This window comes from Chrysemys picta, chromosome 22, assembly GCF_011386835.1.
Source record: "Chrysemys picta bellii isolate R12L10 chromosome 22, ASM1138683v2, whole genome shotgun sequence".
Classification (NCBI taxonomy): domain Eukaryota; kingdom Metazoa; phylum Chordata; order Testudines; family Emydidae; genus Chrysemys; species Chrysemys picta.
The window spans coordinates 14,446,898-14,470,811 of NC_088812.1; the positions used below are offsets into that span (position 1 = coordinate 14,446,898).

At 60.7% G+C, this 23,914-nt stretch overlaps 1 protein-coding gene across 3 annotated transcripts in view; it reads right to left on the reverse strand.

The window, feature by feature from the left end:
- AGAP2 (ArfGAP with GTPase domain, ankyrin repeat and PH domain 2) overlaps positions 1 to 23,914 on the reverse strand; it is a 62,764-nt gene that overhangs the window by 21,468 nt on the left and 17,382 nt on the right. The window contains exon 1 of one of the 3 annotated variants that reach the window (XM_008162979.4): positions 15,194 to 22,515. The exons of 1 other annotated variant lie outside the window; for it this stretch is intronic. In XM_008162979.4, the coding sequence (XP_008161201.2) occupies positions 15,194 to 17,114 (1,921 nt within the window). In that variant the 5' untranslated portion in view covers positions 17,115 to 22,515. Of the gene's footprint in view, positions 1 to 15,193; positions 22,516 to 23,914 lie in introns of those variants that run through there. One more of the 3 variants, XM_024100904.3, reaches the window with a different exon arrangement.

A 23,914-nucleotide genomic window follows, 5' to 3' on the forward strand; every position in this document is an offset into this window, starting at 1 on the left:
GCCCTCTGGCCTCGGCGATCACAGGACTCCAGCCCATGACAGAGGGGAGCGGACACGACCGGCGTGGGCCCCCTTGCACGCCCCACACTGGCAAGGAGGCAAAATCTGGATGGTTCGCGGCCTGCCCTGAAGCTGGGAAGCGACTGGGGTTCAGAACAGCTGTGGGGAACCCCTGGGTTTGGAGTATTCGGGAGCCACCAGCCCCGAACGAGGCAGATGCCCCGTCCTCTCGGTCAGGGGCGGGACGGGGGCCCTGGATCCTGGGACACGGCCAGGCCAATCCACAAAGAAATCGTGCTCTTGGGTAGTTCCTGATGCCCCCCACTTAGACCCACGCTGCTCCCTACGGGCACGTCGCGCCGGCTCTGCGCCAGCGGCCGTAGCAGCCCCGGAGAGGGCCGGGCGAAACACCCCGTCGCCACGTGCGACAAGTCCCACTACACCCTGCCACCTTGGAGACGCTGCCCCCTGCTGGGGACACAGTCACATGCGAGGGATTGCGGCCTGCGATGAGGACCGGGCCGCGGCAGCGGAAGGGGTCGCCCTCAGAGGAGCAGGGAGCTCGGGACCGAGCCTCGGACGCTGCCCCGCGGCCGTGCCCAGATGGCAAACACAACACCAGGTTTGCAGGTGTGTGTGGGGGAAGGGCGGGGGGAGCCTGGCAGCCCCCCCACCTTGGCACATGGCCCTCGGGTGACAGCATCAAGCAGGCTGGGAGAAGCCACAGTCTGGCACCTGCAGGCACCCACTGGCTTGGTCGCGGTTGGCTGGGCGCCTGACGAGCGTCACCGAGCGTTCCCCTGACACAACCCGCCCCCCCTTTAGTGTTAACGAAGGAGAATCCCAGCACCAAGTAGAGCAGGACCACGGGCCACAGCCCAGTGAAGGTCCTTCGAGGTTTCTGCCGTGCAGGAGGAAACCAGTGCCGGGCAGGCTGCCGGGGGCTGTACGTCACTTTGGGTTGGAAAGCTACAAAACCCTCTTCCTTTTGCACCACTTCAGCCACCGTCCCCTTGCTCCCTTGTCTCAACCGCCCCTCCCCAACCCCCGGGATGAAGGGCCAGAGAGCAGCACCCAACATTTGCCCTAGAGCACAGCTTCCCCTTCAGACAGTTTGCGAGCTCTCCCGATAATCCAGCCGTGGGGGTCACCCCGGGTTATTCAGGTGCTTCAAAAGGACCTGAGCTCTTTTGACAGCCTGGCCCCAGATCAAGTGCTGGAGAACTACGTCACAGCCTGATGGATCCCGCCAGGCAGGAGTTTGCCTGATGCCCTTTGGCTCAGTGTCATGCCACCGCCTGGACCCGCTTCAGCCAGACTGGACCTAATTCTCCTTTGCCCCGGGCCTTGCACCCCGGTCGCTGCAAATCTCTGCCCTGTGGATTCGGTCTCCCTTTGCCCTGAAGGATGCTCGAGCGGGGTCCCCTTCTGGAAGCCGGGCGTGCCCGTACGGGGCGTGCAAAGTGCCCGTGCAGCACTTCAAAATCGTGCACAGATGCCTGTGCACCTTTATCCACAACGGTGACCAATGGGGCTGCTGCTTCCCCCCAGCACCCGGCGGGCCTATTGGTGCAACACACGGCCACTGTATTGCTGGGCAAATCCTGTCTCGGCACCAGTAACAACCCTTCCCGGCTATGACATCACCCCTCCCCCAGCCTGATTGGTGCGGAACCGCTCAAGCAGCAAATCAGCTACCAAGATTGGGACAAACTCAGCCGCTGCGATTGGCCCGTCAGGTTCGGCATCTTGCCCCCAGCAGCAGCCGATCTCTGCTGCGTGGTGGGAAGAAAAGCCCAGAATGCACCTGGCCAGTGGGCCGGGATTCCTTCCTGACCCCGGGGTGAGAGATCAGCTAGGCCCTGGAAGGTGAGATCTGACTGCCCCCAGCCCCAGCTGTCAGGGCTTTGAAAGCCTCCCCCCAGCTCCAGGTCCTCATCACAGGGCGAGCTGGCCCTTTAAGGGGAGCGGGGTTTAGTCCCCTTCCCAAGTGAGGGGAGGGGCTCAAGTCAGTCCATTTAGGGCCATAGGGCCAGCAGGGATCAGGCGCCACCTGGCCCAGGTGTGGCTGAGCCCGCCTCCCCTTAAAGGACCAGCTCACCCTGTGACAGTCCTAAGGAGGGATTCAGAGCAGTGGTCGCGGGAGTCGAGGTGATTTTGCCGCAGCGACAAGGCTGAGAGCAAAGCAGGGCTCTTGCTCTCCGGAGGATGCTAAAGCCTGAGATACGGCCATGGAATTTAGGCACCTAACTCCCATTGAAACCAATAGGAGTTAGGCGCTTACCTACCACTGAGGATCTAGGCCTTCATCTCTATTGCTCTGGTATAGCCGGGAGGGAAGGAAATGTCTCTAGCTGCCTCAGAGACCCTGACGGCCAACAGGAGAGGAGCTGCTGGTTTCCACCCCCCGGCCGAGGGCAGGTCCTGTCAATTAAACAGCCAAACGAGGCCATAAACAACGCCGGCTCAGCGAGCCTTGAAATGCAGCTCCCCGGCTACACAAGTGTCGGCTGGCGAGGGATGGGTGCGGAGGGTTAGCGCTGTCTTAGCCGCTCGCAATCTACCCCTCTTGGGACGGAGGGCAAGGGACTGGCACGAGGGCACAGAACCACCGGCCACGGGCAGGGCTGGGGAGACGCCGCCGTGGCTGGCTGTGGCTGGAGGATGATCCGTGCCAACGGTACCGGCTTGGGCTCTCTCCTTCTGTCGGGCCCGCCTGCCGTCTCTTAGGGGAAGGGACCGCACTGCACCCCGGGTAACAGGGCCCCAATCCCCGACTGGGTCTCCTGGCACGACCACAATACAGAGAGAGCTTTGGCTCTCCACGGTGGCCAGGCTGGCATCGAGTTGAGACCAGAAGGAACCAGGGTGAACATCCAGAGGCTCTTCCCCTGGGATTCCCACATCCAGCCCATATCTGGTGGGTGAGCTAGAACATGTTCCGACCCAGGCTGAGACGCTCCAAAAGCAGGTCGGGCACCTGCTGACACCCCTTGGCTCCAACAGCCAGAGATTTCCAAAATCCCAGCCGTACCTAGCCCCTCCCAGAGCCCACGTTCCAGCAGATGCACGGTGCTGAGACGGACGAAACAAGGAAATGAGCCCGGCAGCCCCTGACCGGTTGTGCGTCGCCCCCCTGTGCCCCCACAGGCAGGCAGCTAGCACCCCGTTACACCCCTGCGCCAGGCGGAGGAGGGGGCACCGCCACTCAACAGGCGTGCGGCTCCGCGGGCGATGGAAGCCGACAGCTCCCTCGGTGCCGACGGCCACGGCGCCCAGACAAAACACATTTTTAATCCCTTCCCGCCGGGCGCTCCGTCTGTCTAGGCCTCCCGCAGGTGGCTTCTCCCAGGCTGCGGCGTTTGAAATGCCAGTCAGCGGAGATCAAAGGCAAGCCTGGCTGGTACAAAACCGGCGCTCCACGGGGACGACGCCCCTGATTAACACTCCCGCTGCGCGGAGGGGGAGCAGACGCAGGGCATCAAAGGGACCGGCGCTCGGATGCCTGGGCGTTTGTGTCTATACACTGGATCTGCCGGGCAGGGATGGCCAGGTCCCTGTAGCCCCATGCTGTGTGCTCACTGGGACGTGGCATGAACCCCCTGGCTCCCTGCCTTCCAGACAGGTCATTGTCCCCCTCTGCCAGCAGGTAGGTTGCACTGCAGGAAGCCTTCCGAGGCCTGGCACTGCTCTGCCACCTTGTTCACCCAGCCAGTTCACCCGCCTCATGCTTCTGTGCTTCTGGTTATCTCTCGTTCCCCTGCCTCAGGAGCAGTTCCCGGGGCCGGGCAGACGGCTACTGACACGACCCGTCTTGGTTGGAGGGGCACTGTATGTCTTATGAACCCGTCCCTGCAGGGAGCCAAGGGGCAGCGAGGTCTAGTGGGTAGGGGCTCTCCCCAGAGACCTGGGTTCTGTTCCCAGCCCTGCCGCTGCCCTTGGGCAAATCACAACGCCGCTCCGTGCCTCAGTTTACCTGCCTGTACTATGGGGATAATGCTATTTAGCTCTTTTGTAAAGTGCTCTGAGAGCGATGGATGAAAAGTGCTGTATCCTCCCCCCCCAAAAAAAATCCTCTCTGTGCCTCAGTTTCCCCTCCCACTCTTAGCCATCTAAGCCATGAGCTCTTGGGGGCAGGGAATGTCTCTCACTCTGTGTTTGTACAGCACCTAGCACAATGCTCGCCCCCACCCCTACCCCGACACTAGCTGTTACCGTAACACATCTAAATAACACTAGAGGAGCACTCCCACGTTCAGGCGTTTTCACCAAAAAGCCCAGCTGAGCTCCCCCCGACTTTTCCTGCATTTGCTCGTCACGGGAGGGGAGGGTGGCCTTCTTTAGCCCTAAACAACACCTTGGATCCTTCCAGCCCAGGTGCTCCCCGTTTATCACCGTGGTGCTGGGACGCGCTTAGAAGCCGCCCTCGGGTGAGTCACCTTAGATCTAAAGCCAATCACAGGCCTCATTAAAGCCGACGGGCGGCCAAGCGCTCTCCTTGAGGGTCGTGAGAAGGAGCCGTTATGGCCAAGGCAGTAGCCACATGGCAGGTCACAGCAGAGCCGTGTGGACTGAAGGGTCTCCGTGGGGCAAGGGAGATACAGCACCCTGTGAGCGCTGCAGGCAAAGGAAGCCAGGAGCAGGAGTTGTGAGCGGGTCGCAGAGGGACGGCGCTCCTTGGGCACAGAGCCTGCCGGAGGGCAGACCTGGGGATTTCTGAGCAAGGAAACGGCTTGCTGTCGTTTGTCCCGCTGCGTTCAGGAATAGGGGACTCTGTCCTGATTCAGAGCATCGGCCAGCCCGCCCGGCCAGGCCTGGCAATCGACTGCACTGCTCAGGCCAAAGGGCTAATGCTGCTAGTCCCGCTTCGCAGGTGAGCCCAATTGCCTCATCCCAGGTCTCACAAGGGGTGTGGGGGGACAGAGCCCCCAACTCCCAGTCCGCTGCTCTAGCCTCTAGCCCGCACTGCCTCTACAGCCCCTTGCAGCCCGCCCCACGGAGGCTGCTGCGCTGGAGAATGGACTGCGGAAAGCCACCGACAATAACCCCCACGGTCAGGAATTCAGGGACCGCGCAGCACAGGATGGCCAGAGGGCTGATGGGAAGGTGTTTAATAAACACCACGAGTTCTCTGTCATTACTAATTAGTTGCTCCGATCACGGCTCAGGGACCAGCCTCCCTGCAGACGGGACTGGAGAGGGAAGAGTCCCGTTAGCTCAGTGAGGCCGGGACTCGGCCCCACACCTGAGCCGAGTTTGGAGGGTGCTCAGCTCGCCCCCCCGCTCCCCACCAGCTGGGGGCGTCGGAGCCACGCCAGGGATGAGAGGAGCCGGCTGTACCAGGCACCCGCTGGAGAGAGCGCGTGATGGGTGCTGGCGCAGCCCTGGCCCGGGGGTGGCATGCGGCAGGATCACTAGCTCTGTAGCTCCTCCATGCCCAGACAGAGCACGCGCTGCTGGCAATGCCCGGGGGGGGCTGGCACTGGGGCATGGCAGGGACAGGCCTTATAGAAAACCCTCCAACGTGGGCAGCCCGGGCACCAATGGCGTGGCTGGCTGCAGGGGGCAGCCCGTTCTAACCCTCCCCCCACGCCTTGGGCCAGAGCTCTTGGGTTTTGGGCAGCGAAATGTCACAACCTCCATCCTAACACAACAGTAAGTTCCATTCCCGGCCCTGCCACTCCCCTGCTGGGTGACCTGGAGCAAGGCGCTTCCCTGTTGCAGTTTCTCGTCTATTCAGACTGTGAGCTCTTCAGGGCTCGGATTGTCACGAGAGGGGCCCTGCTCTCGGGTGGGACCTTCGGGTGCTACCATCATACGCGCTGTAAATGCAAGGCAAGGGTGCAGCACGCAGCCGGGCTCTGATCCCCGGGCCCAGAGAGATCAGCACTTCGGAGCCTCGCGGATTTCAGTGGCCCGGCTTGTAGGCCAAGGCCCTGCTCTATAGGGGCAAATGGGGTAAAAGTCTGGCTCCCCAGTCCCCAATTTCTCAATGGGATTGTGGGGCGAGGTTTCACCATCCAGCTCAGGGGCGTGTGTAGGGGGGTGTTTGTGAACAGGCCCCAGAAGCTGCCTGTCTCTGGGCGGAGAAAGGCGCTTCAGAGACCCAAAGCCAGGTGATGCTGGCTCATTTCAGAGCTGAGAAATAACGACCGGCTTCCCAAGCCGAATCACCCGCCGGGCGGCTCACGAAGACGCCGGGATCTGCCGAGCGGAGAGCCCACGAACGCGCCCGATTGCCGACTGAGGTCGGAGGCGGTTCCCAGCACTGGCTCCCGGCCCCGGGCGTTAGGAACTCGTTGAAAAAGGAGACACCCCGTAAACGGGTGCTTGGGCCCTAGGAACGCTGTCGAGAAAGGCAACTGGAAAAACAGCCTGGTCCGGTAAATACAGCACCGGGCAAGGACTCAGGACTCCTGGGTTCTGCAAGTCCCAGTTTGCCCTTCCTGGGTGACCTGGGGCAAGTCCCTTCCTGGCTCCGTGCCTCAGTTTCCCCTCCCACCATTCAGCTATTTAGACTGTGAGCTCTGCAGGGGAGGGGCTGCCTCTCACCCTATGTCTGTGCAGCTCTGATCAATGGGGCCCCTAATCTTGGTTTGGGGCATTTAAGGGCTACCGTAATGCACCAGGTAGCAGCACAGGACCTGGGCGATTCAGGGCTTTTGCAGAAAGGTCTCAGGAGAGGGAAGGCTGAGAGCAGGGCTGGCATAGGCAGGTAACTTGCAAGCTTCCCACCCACAGCTCTGCCAAGGGGCATCACTCCCGGGCTCCCCACAGCCCCAGCTCTACCAGTGCCCCTCAATCCCGACCCGCAGCCCCCCGCTAGCCCACCTTGTGCCTCAGTTTCCCTTCCTATACCTTGTCTATTCAGACCGGGAGCACTTTAGGGCTGGGACTGTCTCTCACATCAGGGGGCACGTGCGTAATCCGAGCCCACGGCGAGGCCCCAGGTCGGGCGGGGCGTGGGCGGGAATGACGGCGCCTGTACCCGAGGCTGGCGTCGCTAATTACAGCCTCGTTACCAGAGTGACTGTGAACCTGGCCAAGGAAGCAACACCCTCCCCAAGGGGCACAAATCTACTCCCTTCCCTCGCCCCCTGAGTTTATCTGACGGGCACCAGCACCAAGGTTCCCATCACGGGGGACCCTGACAACTCAAGCCAGGCTGGCACCATGGACGCCCCTCGCAGGGGCTGAGGCTGATTCCTGGCTAGTGGCGAGACGGCGGGCATGGCAGACCAGGGGGGCCCCTGGCACAGGACAAAACAGATCGAAACTCCTGCCTTGCTTTCGTGGCCTCGCTGGGGCCGCGCATGGCTGCAGATGAGCTGTGGTGCAGGGTGCTTTGCCCGCTCCTTTCCCTCGTCCGGCCACACCTCCATGTTGCCTCCTGCAGCCCGGGCTTGCCCAGGAGGGGGTTCCGTGTGCCCGCAGGCCTGGTAATGACTCAGACCCACTGGCCCCCAAAATCTCCCGGCCCCTAGACTCAGCTCAGCTGGGGGCGGAGCACGGTGCCCGGGGACGGAGCTGCCGCCTGACACGGCCCGGCAGCAGGGAAGCGAGCGCTCCTCCCTCCGACAAAGGGGAGCCGGGGCACAGGGTGGCAGCCCAGCCCCCGCCATCCCTGCCCAGGGCGTGCCCAGCTCTGTTGCCAGCGGCTCCGGGGGATCCCCTCGGGGGTGGGGGTGAGGTTCAGGGGCTGAACAACAGGGAGCAGGATTCCGCACTGCCCCCACAGCGAGCTTAGGTGGGGTGAGGTTGTGGGCATGCCGCCTGCTTGTTCTTTCGGCCCTTCACCGTGGCATCTGGGCTGCCGCCCCCCACCCCCTGTTCCCATCACGTGGTTGGGTCTTTGGAGCACTAAGGAAAGCCATCATCCTCCAGCGAGGGAAGTGAATGGTGCCCCCCTCCGCGTCCTTGAGTCCTCACTGACTCACCCCCAGATCATGGCTCCCCCTCCACTCTCCACACCCTTCCTGCTCCGCCTCCCCACTCCCCGCACTGGGTCACCAGCAGGGTGCCAACTGGCCCGGTGCCCGGGCGCAGCGGGTAGGACAGCAGCACCCCCTAGCCAGGCGTGGAGCCTTTCACAAGCCATTATACTTTCTGACGGGGGGAAAGAAACCAACTGGCATCACGTTAAATTAGACTCAAACCCCAAACTGTGAAGGAACAAATCGAAGCGGAGCCCGAGGACGCCCACGACAGCTCTGGGAACAGGAGCAGGCGTCCCTGCCACTGGGGGGTCTGGCCTGCTGCTCACGACGAGCAAAACAGCCACAAAGGGGTGGGAGGGGAAACTGAGGCACAAGGGGGGTTGGGAAGGATGTGCCCAGGACAGCATCAGAGCCGGGACCAGAACCCAGGCCTTAGTGTTATTTCACTGAAGAGGCTGGGGCAGTTCTAAGTCTTCCCCTTCACCTCCCTGGGCTCCCCCATCCCGCTGCCTGTCCCTGCGGCCCCAGAACGCACGGCCGGGGGAGATCAAGGTTAATCGTGGGTCATTTCACTGCCTGGCAACGCTACTCCCCTAGCAGAGTTCCCACCCCTAGGCCGGCCGACCCCACCCGCCCCACTCAGCTGCTGCCCACGCCCGCTCCTCAACTACCCCCCACCCCAAGGCTGCTCCAGCCCTGCTGGGCATCATGGACAGATACTGGGGGTAGCCAGCGAGAGGGGAAACTGAATTTCAGGCAAAGCTTCCTAGCAACAAACCATCTCCGGCTGGGAGGTAAAGGCCAGGGAAGGGGCAGTGACCCAAACCAGGCCAAACCCCGGGGAACGCCCTGTAGGGGCAATCCGGGGAGGGTCCCAAGAGAGGGAGTGAATGGGAACTACAGGGACTTTCCAGACCTGACTTCTACGGGCCAGATCCCGGCTGGGGTAAACCGACATCACACCATTGAGGTCAATAGGCCAGATCCCACCCCCTGCAAATTGGGGTGTGCCGGCCCCAGGCTCCCCCTGAAAATTGGGGTATGCCATCTGCCGGGTACACCCCGCAATCAGGGCATGTTGCACCCTGTATTCCTCCTGCAATAGTGGTGTGCCACCCTAGGCTCTCCCCTGCCATCGGAGCACGCTGCCCCCGGTTCCCCCTACAATTGAGGTGCGCCACCCCCCCGGGTCCCCCACAAACGGTGCCCAGTTTTGTCTGGTTCCAGCTTTCAGGCCAAGAGCTTGGCTCAGCTCCCGTTAGCTGCCATGCCAGCCTCTTCAAGAGCCTGCGACTCCCATGGAAAATGCCCCCGGGCACGTCGCACGTTACATAAGCGGCTCAGCGGCGGGTTCCCCGGCTTCAGCTGGTGCCCGGGCAAGGCAGCTGTCAGAGATGCTGGATTGAGGCAGGCCACGGCTCTTCCGGCTCCCATCAAAGCTTCCCCAAAGAGCCTGGTCTCTGGTCTGACAACTCGGCTACGGGTCCCAGCTAAGGGCCAGGAGGGGGTCCCCACATCTGAGGGGGCTACAGCCACCCACAGCTCCTGAGCCCGGGACACAGGACAGAACTCAGCTGTCTTCGACACTCCAGAGCGGTGGACGCCGCCCCAGGGGGCAGGGAGAAATCGCCAAGGGGTTGAATTAAATTCCACGGCTTCGGGGGGGTGGGGGGAAATTCCACTCCGGAAAAGCAAAACCATTCAGAAATTCCCTCTGCAAGACAATCCCAAAACACCAACCCCCCCAAAAAAACCTGTGTTTTGGGCCGAGCAAAACGTTCCACTCGAATCAAAATGTTTCATTTCAACATCATCAAGGACACACTTCCTGCTCAAATGTTTACAGCGCCAAGGAAATCTCTCCACGACACACAACCATTTGGAAGGGAAAATTCCAACCCGCCCGTCCGAAAAACGTCAAAACAAAATGTTCCGAGCTCGTCAAACTGCTGGTTTGCCCTTTCCTCCCCCGCCAACGAAATCGACACGTTTCCGTGCAACGTTTCCCCACCGGCCGTTCTGCTCGGAAGCCGTCACGAGCCAAACTCAGGTGGGCGGGAACGTATCCCTTTCGAAGAGGGAGGGTAAATAACCGTTGGAACAATTCACCAAGGGGCGCTCCTGGTGGATTTGCCGTCAGGGGCGATTTTTTAAACCAAAGCGCGATGTCTTTGCAAATTTGCAAATACGCTTTTTATAAAGCTGTTTTATAGGGGGGGTTTCAGTGTTTCGGGCAGACTGTCCAAGGGACAGGGAGTCAGGACACCTGGGTTCTGTCCCCAGCTCTGGGAGGGGAGTGGGGCCTAGTGGTCAGAGATCCAGGGGTAGCGGAGCTGTATCATCGGCGGACAGGACCCAAGTATAATATTGGCTTTAGGAATTCTTCTAGGGACGGGCCGTGGCCTGTGGCTTCCAGGAGGCCTTGGAATCTGGGACTCCACAAAGGCATTTTCTGCTGGAAAGACGTTTCATTGAAAATTCCCAACCCACCTCCCGGATCGCGGCCGCCTCTCCACGGTGTCACCTTGGGAGGAGGAAGAAACTATCGCGGCTTCTGCCCATTTCAGCTTTTGGTATTTCCCTGGTCCCTTGGGATGCTCTGCAGGGAGCAGTCCGGCTGCCCCCAGCTAGAATTCGAACCCTGGTCTGAGGCACACGAGGAGCTCAGCAAATTGCGAGATGGCTCCGCTGGCCCCGTGCCCACCTCCCACTTCTGCTAATCGCCCAGCGGATGCGGCGAAGGAGGGGGCCATGTTGGGGGATCCAGGGAAACGGGGAACAAAGGGAGTGAGAAGGTGCTGAACCCCGGTACAGCCAGGGGGGCGTGTGCGGAGAAACCAGCGTTACACCAGCATCCCACTGTACGGCTCCTAGCCCCGGCTCGGAGCACATTTGCTCAGAGCCTGGCTGCCAGCCAAGACAGCTTTGCCACTACCTAGCGTGGTGCCTGCTGCTGCCTTCGGGGACACCCTCCCGCACACACCCCTGATCCACGGAATATGCTCTCCAGCCGGGCTAGATCAGGCCCACGTCCCAGCCTGGCTCACCTCCCAGCCTGCCCGATGGCACGGAGGAGGCAGGATGCATCAGCCTTGACATGGCACTTGGCATTTGGCTGAGAACCACAGCCCCTCCAGTCCTCAGAGGGGAGGGCATCCTCTGCTCTGGGCAGCCCACTGCCAGGTGTCCAATCCTTTGGGAACGGCTTTGCAATTCCAGAAGATGAACATGTCTTCCTGGCAGCTCCCCAGAGCAGGGATCTGGCCCCAGCTGAGCCGGGCTGATTCAGTCATTGCAGCCGGAGGGAAAAATGGAGATGTCCGGGGCCCGCTCCTGCCAGCGTCTGTTCGTGCAACTCCTTCTCCCGGGCACCAGCAGCTCGGTCATTTCCTATCCGAGCTCCCTTCTGTTACACACCAGAGACTGGGGATCAGTTCTAGATCTCTCTCTAAGGCATGGAGTTCTCCCACCTTTCAGGATCTGAGCCAGAAAGACTCAGGGCTTGTCTACCAGGAGCAACTGGTGACTCTAACTCTGCCGGCCGAACCCTCGAAAGTGGCTTGAATCTGGAGTAAGTGCTCCACTTCAGAAGCTCATAATAATTGCTAAGCATTCTATTCGGTTCGTACGCCAGGCCCATCACCCTGGCCTCTGAGTCTGACAAGGGGCCTCCTTTATCGCACCAGAACCACAGACGCAGGGAATATTTTAATCCAATTACATTTCTGCTTAGCATCCTGCCCCCCCTTTCTATATCCCAACTCGCTGTACTGGAAAACAGGCTTTTCCCTTCCCCTTCCACCCCGCGGTTCTTCCCAGCCAGGCCCCTCTCTCTACCCCACCAATAAAGGCTCTTGAAATATTTGAAAAATAAAATTTGCAAATACACTTTTTATAAAGCTGCTTTATGGGGGTTTTTTTCCAGTGTTTCAGGCAGGCTGTCCAAGGGACTGGGAGTCAGGACACCTGGGTTCTGTCCCTAGCTCTGGGAGGGGAGTGGGGCCTAGTGGTCAGAGATTCAGGGGTGGGGAGCGGCATCATCAGAGGAAAGGAACTAAGCACAACACAAGCTCTGGATCAATGCCGCCCCGCGCTGGAATTGCACGAGGGGATTTTCCTTTACGGATGCAGGGTTGGGTTGTGAAATTAAAGTCTGGCAAGAAGGCCCACACGGACACGTCGCATCCCCGAGCCGCTGCGGCTACCTGCAGCGAGCTGGGTTGTTGCCTGGAGGATGTGTGTGTGTGTGTGTGTGTGTGTGTGTGTGTGTGTGTGTGTATTAACCCTTTTGCACATCCATAACAAGGGAATGGTTGTGTGTTGTGTGTGTGTATGAACCCATTGCACCTCCACAACAGAGGAAGGTTTTGTGTGTGTATATGTCGTGTGTGTATTAACCCTTTGCACCTCCACAACAAGGGAATGGTTTTGTGTGTGTGTATTAACCGTTTGTGCCTCCACAATAAGGGAATGTGTATGTATTAACCCTTTGCACCTCCACAACAAGGGAATGGTTGTGTGTGTGTGTGTGTGTGTGTGTGTGTGTATTAACCCTTTGCGCCTCCATGACAGGGGAAGGTTGTGTGTGTGTGTGTGTGTGTATGTGTGTGTGTGTGTATTAACCCTTTGCACCTGCACAACAGAGGAAGGTTTTGCGTGTGTGTGTGTGTGTGTGTGTGTGTGTGTATTAACCCTTTGCGCCTCCATGACAGGGGAAGGTTGTGTGTGTGTGTGTGTGTGTATGTGTGTGTGTGTGTATTAACCCTTTGCACCTGCACAACAGAGGAAGGTTTTGCGTGTGTGTGTGTGTGTGTGTGTGTGTGTGTGTGTGTATTAACCCTTTGCGCCTCCATGACAGGGGAAGGTTGTGTGTGTGTGTGTGTGTATTAACCCTTTGCACCTGCACAACAGAGGAAGGTTTTGCGTGTGTGTGTGTGTGTATTAACCCTTTGCGCCCCCACGACAGAGAAACAGTTGCGTGTTGATTAACCCTTTGTGCTACCCCAACGCCCTGCGGCTCTGTAGCATTCTAACCCCGAGGCAGCAGGCGTGGCCTTGGGCTCGCTCGGCAGAGCAACGGGGCGGCCCGTCATTCCCGGTTGCTAAAACGCACCCACCCATCAGCTTCCAGGGCCGATTCATCCTTCATGTTGCAAAAGGATCATTACAAGCACAGCCCTGTCTCGCCGCTGGGAAGTCCTTTTCCTGCCCTCCGGCCCCGGCCATATCCCAGAGCACCCGCTCCCATGTAATACAGGCCGGGTTAGGAACCAGCTTGGCTCCCGTCACAGTTGTTCAGAGGGTCAATCCAGGCTGCCCCTTGCAATTCCCACCTTGCTCCTGGGAGCCGATTCTGTGTCCCTTTCCCACGGGAGACGCCCGGCAGGGGGAACCGATGCTCGGTACCCACCTCCCTGCCGACGGCGCGTTTCCTAGGTGATCCCTCGTCATTTCACCGTGGAAACTTTCAGTGCCAAACACGAACGGGGGCGGGAAGGAGGGGGGTGGAGGATGAGGGGAGAACACTCCTGGCTTTGAGAAGCATCTCCAAGCAATCAAAGCTGCAAAATCATAAGAACGGCCAGACTGGGTCAGACCAAAGGTCCATCAAGCCCAGTATCCGGACCTCTGACAGTGGCCAATGGCAGGTGCCCCAAAGGGAATGAACAGATCAGGTTATCATCAAGTGATCCATCCCCACTCGCCCATTCCAAGCTTCTGGCAAACAGAGGCTAGGGACACCATCCCTGCCCATCCTGGCTAATAGCCATTGATGGACCAATCCTCCATGAATCTAGCTAACTCCCTTTTGAACCCGTGATAGTCTTGGCCTTCACAACACCCTCTGGCAAGGAGTTCCACAGGTTGACTATGCGTTGCGTGAAAAAATACTTTCTTGTGTTTGTTTTAAACCGGCTGCCTATTCATTTCATTGGGTGGCCCCTTGTTCTTGTGTTATGAGAAGGAGTAAATAACACTTCCTTATTTGCTTTCTCCACACCAGTCATGATTCTATAGACCTCTATCATATCCCCCCTGAGTCGTTTCTTTTCCAAGCTGAAAAGTCCCAGTCTTATTAATCTCTTCTCATACGGAAGCTGTTCCATACCCCTCAATCCTAGCACCAGAGCAATGCAACCAGGGGACAACACAACCACAGACTAAAACCCTCGGGGGGGGGGGGGGGAGGAGTGTCACATATTCGCCAAAGAACAGTAGGTCCCACTGTCTGGGATGGTTCCATTAATCAAGGATTAATAAATGCTGAGCAGACGTTTCAATAAATGGCTAATCCATTGTCGGAGAGTCCACCGGGTCAAAGCCTCACCGAGAATCCGCCCCTAACCCGCGCTGCTCACGCTAACCACGTAGGGACCAGCTCTTTGCCATGTGTTTGTGCAGCGCCCTGCACAGCGAGGCCCTGGTCTCGCCGCTGCAAGACTCGCCTCCCATCGGCCTTTATTAACCCTTTAGCAGCGGCGTCTTGAGACCAAACGCCCCCCTGCGCGGCAGTTTCTGAGTTCACGTCCCCGCTCGGTGACCCCGAGACACCTAACGCAGCGCCTCTTGGATTTCCACGGTCTCAGAAACCCGCCTGCATGGTACTGGTCAAAGCGTCCTCCGCTTCTAGGCAGATTCCCCCGGAGGACCAGGAGGTCCTTAACCTTAACCAGAAACCCCCATCTCCATGACCAACATACGCACGCAGTGGAGGCTCTGGGCTCCGTCACACCCCAGAGCGGAGCTGCTGGGGGATCCATGCCCAAGCTCACACTTGGGACTGGACCCGCGAAGTCCCATAACGCAGATTTGCCGGTAGCCCCCGCCCATGCCTAAGGGATGGGGCAGGGACGGGTCTGCGTCATTCTCGGGGGAGCTGTGGTTTGACTTTGCCCATCGAGAGCCTCTTTCGCCACGGGCCTCCGAGCGCTGATCCCTCATCAGTGGCACTTCCCCAAGTGGGGACTGTCACCCCCATTTTACCAAAAGGGAAACTGAGGCACCATGGAGGGATGTGCCTCACCTGCGCTCATCTCTGGATTTCCAGCCCCACCTGCTCTAACCACTGGACACACACCCCGCTCCACTCCCAGAGCTAGGAATAGAACCCAGGTGTCCTGGCTTCCAACCCCCGCCCCCATCACTGCAGAAATAATCCAACCCCCCCGATCCACTCCCCCCTCCTTGGCTTTTAAGGGATCCCCCCCCAAAACTCCTCACCCTAGCCCCCTCCCCAGGCCTGCCGCCGTACTTACTGGGTGAGGACCCCTTGGCTCGCTCGGGGCTCAGCAGCTCCCGGTTGCCCAGGCCCCACCCGGGCCCGGGGTGGGTGGGGGTGGAGGCCGGGCTCTTCGTGAAGATGCCGCTGATGAATTTGAGCATCTTGCGGTCCCGGGTGGAGGCCCGGCCGCCCTCGCGGCCCCGCTTCAGCCCCACGCCGGCCTCCGAGGGGCAGAAGGCCGAGGCCGCCGGGCCCTCGGCGTCCAGGAGCAGGTCGCTGTTGTCCAGGGTCTTGCTCTTGCCTTTGCGCGGCGACAGCTTCGCCCTGGCGGTGGTCCGGGGGGCCGCCTCCCCGCCGCCTTTGGGGCCCCCTTTCATGCGGCCCTTCGCCTCGCTCTCCGGCCACGATAGCCGGTTGCCTGGGCCCCCCTTGTGGGCGCCTTTGCCCGCCTTGGGCTCGGAGCCCATCTTGACGCCGCTGGTGGTCACCGTTTTGAAAGGCTTGTTGCTGGCCAGCCGGAGGCGCCGGCTCCCGGCCGCTGGGTGAGGCGAGGAGGCGCCAGGGCCCAGAGGGGAGGAGAACGAGGAGCCCCCGGCTCGGCCGGCACCGCCGCCCTCCGGTGCTCCGGGCTCCCGCACGTCGGGGCAGCCCCAGCTGGCATGGCTTAGCAGCAGCCTCCGGCCTGGAGCCGCCGCACTGGAGGAGCAGCTGGTGGTGAGGGGCGGCAAACCTTCCCTGGGGGTCTGGCTCTGCTCGCCTGGCACCTCCAGGGTCTCATTCACCCCCGGAGCCGCTGGGGCCACAATGGCTTCTGGCTTTGGGGGCACAAGTGGGGCAGCTGGGAGCAGTGCGGCGTCCGGCTTGGGGGGCACAGCTGGGTGCAGGGCACTGTCCGGCTTGGGGGGCACAGCTGGGTGCAGTGCGGCATCCAGCTTAGGGGGCACCGCTGGGTGCAGTGCAGTGTCTGGCTTAGGGGGCACAGCTGGGTGCAGTGCAGTGTCCGGCTTAGGGGGCACCGCTGGGTGCAGTGCAGTGTCCGGCTTGGGGGGCACAGCTGGGTGCAGTGCAGTGTCCGACTTAGGGGGCACAGCTGGATGCAGTGCAGTGTCCGGCTTGGGGGGCACAGCTGGATGCAGTGCAGTGTCCGGTTTAGGGGGCACAGCTGGATGCAGTGCAGTGTCCGGCTTGGGGGGCACAGCTGGATGCAGTGCAATGCCCGGCTTGGGGGGCACAGCTGGATGCAGTGCAGTGTCTGGCTTGGGGGGCACAGCTGGATGCAGTGCAGTGTCCGGCTTGGGGGGCACAGCTGGATGCAGTGCAGTGTCCGGCTTGGGGGGCACAGCTGGATGCAGTGCAGTGTCCGGCTTGGGGGGCACAGCTGGATGCAGTGCAGTGTCCGGCTTGGGGGGCACAGCTGGGGCTGCCGGGTGCAGAGCAGTGCCCGGCTTGGGGGGCACCGCCGGCGGCGTCAGGGTCAGAGGAGCGTCCGCTTTGGGATCCGGAGCTCTGGGGTCTTCAGCCGGGGCCCCCGGGCCGGGGGTGCTGGCACTGGGCGAGGGCAGCCCCGGGCCGGCCCAGAGGGCGAGCAGCCGGCCGGCGCTCTCCGGGGACGGGGAGGGCGAGGGCACCGGGGTCCGGGGGCTGCTGGGCGACAGCTGCAGGAAATAGTCCCCCGGGCCGGAGCTGCTGGTGCTGATCCATAACGCATCCTGCCGGTGGAAGCTCCGCTCCTGGCGCTTGCTCTTGGCGCTTTCCTCCGCCCGGGACCCCTCGCCCTCCCGGCGCGCCGTCACCCCGGAGAGGCCGGGGGTGGCCGGGCTGGAGCCGGGCTGGGGGGCTCCATCTTCCGCCCCCGCCTTGGCCTGCTCCTCCGGCGGCTGCACGGACTCGAGCTTGACCAGGGTCAGGGAGATCAGGTAGGTGGTTCTCCGCTGCAGACTGGCCCCTCTGCTCATGAGTGCCCGGGGGAGCGGACCGCGCCGGCCGCAGCGCCCCGCATCTGCGCCCGGCGCGCCTCCCCTTCGCGCCCACCGGGCCGGCTGCGGCGAGAGCCCCTAGCGGGGCGTCGATTCCCCGGCCCGGCCGCTCCGCGCAGCCCGGGCAGCTGGGAGGCGGCGAGCGCAGGAAAGGCGCGCAAGTCCGGGCATCCCCCTCCGGCCGCCGCCACTGGAGGCCCGGCCGCGCAGCGCAGAGCGCAGGGCGCAGGGCTCAGAGCAGCCCCCGCTGAGCGGCGCCCAGGCAGCCTCGGAGCGGCCGACCCCGCGGGGGGCTCCTGGCTCTGGCACAGCTCCGGGCCCCGTGGCGCACGGCCTCCCCCATGCGTCCTCTTCCTCCGGCAGGTGCCACCCGTCAGGAACCGGCCATGCCGGCGGCCAGGCTCCGAAGCCGGGACACCTCCCGCCGCAGCCCGCGGGGCTCGCTTTAGCGGGGCCAATTCCGCGTCCCCAGCGGCTTGGAGCAGGCGGCGGGGGCGGGCGCCGCGGGGTGTCCGCAGAACCGCAGGGCGATCGGAGGGGGCCCCCGGGCGGAGCGGGGCAGCCGCCCCCTGGCTGGTCGACGGTCCGGAGACTCAAGCCCCCCCCTCCCCGCCGAGGGAGCCGCCAGCCGCCGATGGGGGCCCGGGGGAAGCGAATGAGCATCTGAGAGTTGGCACCTTGGAAAATCCAACAGCCGAGGCGCGGGGCTGCTGGCTGCATAGGCGCGGGGAAAACCTGGGCTGGATTCCCCGGCTCGGGAATCCCTGGCTCACTTCCCCGCCCGCCCAAAGGAGATAGTGCGGGGGGGGGGGGGGGGGCTATGTGATACCCTGGCAAAAAGGGCACCCCTGTGGGGGGGCAGATGGCCCCGGTGCTGACCCATTAGACTGACACCGCTGGGCCAAGCTCAGAGGAGTAGGTGGAGGGGCTCCCCATGGGGGGCGGGGGGCTGAAGGGAAACCTCTGGGGCAGGATGTAGCACCCAGGGGAGCGGCCATAGCCGATCGGAAGCCGGCCTGTTGAACAGCCACCCGTCCCTCTGCGTACCCATCTCTGGATCTGGCTCTCCCGCCCACCAACACCGCCCGCCGAGCTCTTCTTATTGCTATGGTTTATTTCGATTACCGTAGCCAATGGACCAGGGCCCCGCTGTGCTAGGGGCTGTACATCATTTAGTAGGTGTATTACAGTAGCTCCCAGGAGCCCCAGTCAGGGACCAGGACCCCACTCTGCCAGGCGCTGTGCACTATTAGGTGTATTATAGGAATGACTTCCATTGTGCCAGGCGCTGTACACTATTAGCTGTATTACGGTAATGGCTTCCATTGTGCCAGGCGCTGTACACTATTAGCTGTATTATGGTAATGGCTCACATTGTGCCAGGCGCTGTACACTATTAGCTGTATTACGGTAATGGCTTCCATTGTGCCAGGCGCTGTACACTATTAGCTGTATTACGGTAATGGCTCACATTGTGCCAGGCGCTGTACATTATTAGCTGTATTACGGTAATGGTTTCCATTGTGCCACACACTGTACACTATTAGCTGTATTACGGTAATGTCTCCCGTGGTGCCAGGCGCTGTACAAACAGAACCTAATGAATCCTTACACCCGACTTGTTTTAAGTCTCTAAAGCGCTCACTGATCTGTCTGTCCCCATACACCTGCCTCCCTCTCTCCACCGCCCTGCGCGGCCCTCATCTCCGCCCCTGCCCCAGATGCCCCAGCTCCCTGACTCCCCCCACATGGGGCTCCCCTGAGATCAGAGCTGGGCAGGAAGTTTGGAAACCCGAAATGTTCAGACCCAGGTTCAAATCCCCACTCTGCCAGACCTGGCGCAAGAGACCTGGCTTCCAGCCTAGCTCAGGGCTGTGCAGCTGGGTCTCCCGCCTCCCGGGGCGAGAGCGCCGGCCTGAGGGCCACTGAACGCTTTATACCCAATGGAACCGCTGGGGCAGGACAGATTCTGATTGTGCAGCCAGATGCAGGGGGTGGAAAGGCTGGTTCAAATCCCTTCGCCAAATCAGCTGGAACAGGGACTTGACCCAGCCAGCCCTGCCTGAGATCACAGGGGATTTTGGGGGGGCAGAGGAATTGGAATTGGGGGGGCAGAGGAATTGGCATTGGGGGGACAGAGGAATTGGAACTTAAGCAATTTTTAAGTGAGGGGAAACCTCTCCCTACAGTTAAGCGGCCTAAGGGGGGGTGGGTGATTGACAGCACAGGGAGGGGGCCTCTCTCTATTCTGGGCACAGGCACAGAACAGGAGGGGGTAAAGGCACCCACACACCCACCCACACACCCTTTTCAGTCCCCACAGCTCCCCCAGCCTTCTCCACAGAGACTGCCAGTGACAGGGGCTAATTAATGCTAATTGCACCTGAATATTCCCACTGATGGGGGGGCCATTAAAAACAATTCACATTCAGCCCCAGCGAACTCCATCACCCACCTCCCGCTTCCTTTCCAACGCTGGCTCCTGCCAATGGGCAGCCTCGCCCCCACTCCGAGCCACCCCCTGTGACTGTCAATCCTTAACGGGGTGGGGCTGGGGTAGATCTAACCCTGCCCTGCCCTTATATGAGCGGTACCAGTGTTCCCCCCCCACACCCGCGCGGTCACTGGGGAAAGCACCCGGGCAGGGGCCTAGCAATCGCCGAGGCCCTGTTATTAGCGGATCCAGGGACGGAATGAGGTCTTTTGTATTCCCGATAATAACAACACACTCTGCAGTCACGGAATACCACCACCCAGCGATCGTTAGCCCCGTGTTACAGATGGGGAAACCGAGGCACAGAGCAGGGAAGTGACTAGCCCTGGGTTCAGCCAAGGCTCAGAGCGTGTTTCACAAATGGCTTCTGGCTTTCTGACAATGCCCCACTCGCCCCTTTTCGGCTTCCAATGTCAGCTGCAGCACCCCCCAGGGATCCGAGCCCTGGTCAGTAGGAAGTGGGAGCTCACGGACCCCCTAGCATCCCCTGGACCGATGCTGTCACCGGCCAACTCCCTCTCCAGCCCTGCTGGCTCCCACCCACTCCCACTTCCTGCTGGCTGGAAGACATCCCCCCCAGCCCCGTTGGACACAGTCCTGGCCACAGTGGCCCCTTTCCCTGTGTGCCTAATGCATCTCATTGTATCTAGGGTGTCCTAGCTGGGGCAGAACGTGGCTCACTGGGAACATGCCACCCCAGTGCCTGGATCTCTGTACTGGCTCTCCACTGAGCCTAAAGGCCAGCTGAGCCCCTCATGACTGTGAAATCTGACAGTGCGGCCTAGTGGCCAGAGCTCCCGACCAGGACTGAAGAGATCTGGGCTCTGCCATTGGCCTGCTGGATGACTTTGGGCAAGTCATTTTCATGCCTCATGCCTTGGTTTCCCCAACTGCCAAATGGGGCTACGGATCCTGGCTTCCTTTGCACAGCGCTTGGAGAGCTACTGACGACAAGTTAATTATTCTTTTTAATTATCCCCATGTTCCCATCTCATCTGGATGCTGAAACTGTCAGCCAACAGCGGGGGGGGGGGAGGGGCCCGAGTGAGAGACAGAGCTGTCCGAGGACCCAGACCTGTGGAACTCTCTGCCACAAGAGATAAGGGACCTCAGGCCTTGGCACGATCAGAGCTGAATACAAAACCCCAGCTTCCTTCCCGTATGATCTTCACGCAGAGCGAGCGCCCACGCACACCCCCATTGCGCTTATCTCCTGCAGATGAGAGACTGGTATCACTGTTCATATTTTTAAAGATTCGGGAGGTTCCCAGAAGAGCCACCGTCTTCATTCTGTTGCATTTATTGAGAAATCCACCCGTCTTCCCCTCCTGGCTTCCGGCACTCAGAGATTTAGGGTTGTCCCGAGCATGGGGCTGTGTCCAGGGTCTGGAAAAACTCTCCCGTGGAGAGAGATTGAAAAGATCAGGGTTGCTTCCCTTGGGAGAGGCATAAGCGGGGACATGATAGAAACCTATAAAATATTGAGTGGTCCAGAGGAGGGAGATCAGGCGCTTCCATTCTCCTGGCCTTGTGGCACAAGAGCAAGGGGACGTTGGATGAAATTGAAAGATGGCAAGCCAACACAAGGGAACACTTTTGCAAGCAGGGTAACGAGCCTGTGGAACTTCCTGCCACATGATGTCAAAAAAAGCCTGGATATTTATACGGCTCCAGAGTGGAAACACCTAACTTCTACGCACCACTTTGCATCAGTGGATCGCAAAGCGCTGCGCCATCTTTACCGTATTTCTCCTCAGGGCCGGCTCCAGGCACCAGCTTACCAAGCAGCTGCTTGGGGCGGCCACTTCAGAGAGGGGCGGCACGTCCAGCTGTTCGGCGGACGGTCCCTCGCTCCTGCTCGGGACCTCCCGCCGAATTGCCGCCGCAGATCGCGATCGCGGCTTTTTTGTTTGTTTGTTTGGGGCGGCCAAAACCCTGGAGCCGGCCCTCATAACACCCCTGCGAGGTAGGGATATTCCTTACCCCCATTTTGCCAAAGGGGGAACCGAGGCACAGAGAGGCTAAGTGCTGGTCTCCCAAGTCCTAGCCCCCTAAACACTGGACCGTCCTTCCTCTCTGACTTACTGGTTGGAAGGGATGTTAATCTTCATGCTTCAAGCCACTCTAACTATTAGAGGTTGGGGGAGATCTTATCCCACCCAAGCTGACACCCTCTTCCTCTGATGCATCTAGTGCTGGACCTTGGACTAGAGGGACTAATTTCTGTGTTCCTAGAGGCTTCATTTCCCACTCTGTGAGTTGCCCTGGGTTAAGCCTATAATATAGGGAGATATACCTCTCTCAGAGAACTAGAAGGGACCCTGGAAGGTCATTGAGTCTAGGCCCCTGCCTTCACTAGCAGGACCAAGTACTGATTTTTTGCCCCAGATCCCTAAGTGGCCCCCTCAAGGATTGAACTCACAACCCTGGGTTTAGCAGGCCAATGCTCAAACCACTGAGCTCTCCCTCCCCCTGCCTAACAGGTGGATGAGACAAATGGGCCGGCGAAGAGAAATCCCGGCTCTGTTAGCACAGACCAACTGCCAGCTCGGTTCCTAGCCCCAGCCGGAGAGTATAATCAATGGCTCCATTGCTCCGCCGGATCAGGAGAGAGAGAAGAGACGGCTGGAGAGAAAGCCGCCGAATACAGACCCCGATTCTTATTGAAAAGCCCAGTTTTAGCTAGGAAATAACATCCCCTCCGCCGCTGCTTGGTTCTGGATGCTTCCTCCCCCCCCCGCCCCCCGAGCCTACAAGAATAGGTCTATAAAAGGATCCAATCCAATCCGTCTGCCTCTCTGAGTCAGAAGAGCTGACAACAAAATTTCCTAGATTTAAAAAAATATAGATATAAAAAAAAAATCTGCATTTGGTTGTTATGGCAACGGAAGCCCTGAAAACAGCAGGCGTAATTAACCTAAGTGGGGGGAAATCAGCGATCAGGGGAACGGTTAAAAAGCCCCTCAAGAAAGACATCTGGGGGGGGGGAGCAGGGAAATGAGCGAGTGGGTGTGGTGGAGAGAGGGGGGAGCAGGAAGCAAAGGGAAAACCAGGCGGCATAGTGAGGCTGGATTGGGCACGCAGTCTCCGCTGGCTGCACCCGGCCCGGTCCCGGTAGCCACGCTGCCCCTGGCCCTCCACGTCCTGCCACAAAGACAAAGCCAGGGCCTGCGATGCTGGACGCAACATCCCTCTCTCTAGCTCTTGGCTTTCGCTTGGCCCAGCTTTCTGCCCGGGGAGGGGGGAGGATCCTGGTGTCGATCGGCACCCGCCGTTGGGCCGTGCTGTCGGTCGTGGAGCCGGCCCGCCTGGCGCTAGGCGCTGTACAAACGCAAGCCAAAGAGCCACTCCCTGTCCCGAAGAGCCTGCGGTCGTTGCTTTAACTGCGGCATTGCTGCTCACACCCCTTCCGTCAGCTCTCTCCGGGCCGCCGCGTGGCCCCCGCCTGGCACCCGGTCTGGCAGGGTACGGGGTGAGCTCCGTCTACCCCCTCCACCTGCCCCAGCCTCCTTCCTTTGCCCTGCCAGGCCCCCGCATGGCATTTCCTCCACCAGGCCCGACGGGCTGCAGAAAGGACCCTGGCCTGACCCTCTCCGCTGCACTCTCAAAGGCGGGACAGTTGGCATCAGCTGCAGATGCAGGGTGCAGTGCCCCCCCGCCCCCCCGGGGAACAGGCCAGCGGGAGCTCAGGGCACGGGGCCAGTGCTGGAAGGGGACTGGAAAAAGTGCATGGAGGGAGGTGGGTCCCTGCTTTTATGCCTGGGCCCCTGTCCCCATCAATCCCCCCCACCCATGAATACTCCCCCCCACCCAGTCTCATCTCTGCTCCTGCTTTAGCTCCCGGAGTTCATCACCCCCTCAACCAGGCCTGGGGGGGCTGCAGCCAGGTCCCCTCTCCCCCTTCCCAGCAGGTTATTGCGGGGAGGGGGGAGAAGCACAGGAGCTGCCCCATTGCTCATAGGAGGGGAGGGGGGAAGAGGGGGTGGAGTCACCCTGATCAGCTGCGTTCTTTCTGCTCCCCCTCCCGTCCTGTGAGAACAGGGCTCCTGGTGGGGGGGGAGAGCTCTGATTGGCTGCTTACACCCCAGGAGGGGGAGCCATGGGGAAAACAGCCAATCAAGGGGGTTACCCCCCCCAGGCAAGGCTGCAATGTGCACCCCCTCCCCCAGAGACACTGCTCCAGTGGTAGGGATTTTACTTGCTGGGTGTGTGACCCCCTGGGCTCCGTGCTGGGTGGGGCCAGGGCCATCTCACAGTGCCTCACCCCCCTGCTTTCCCGGGGGCG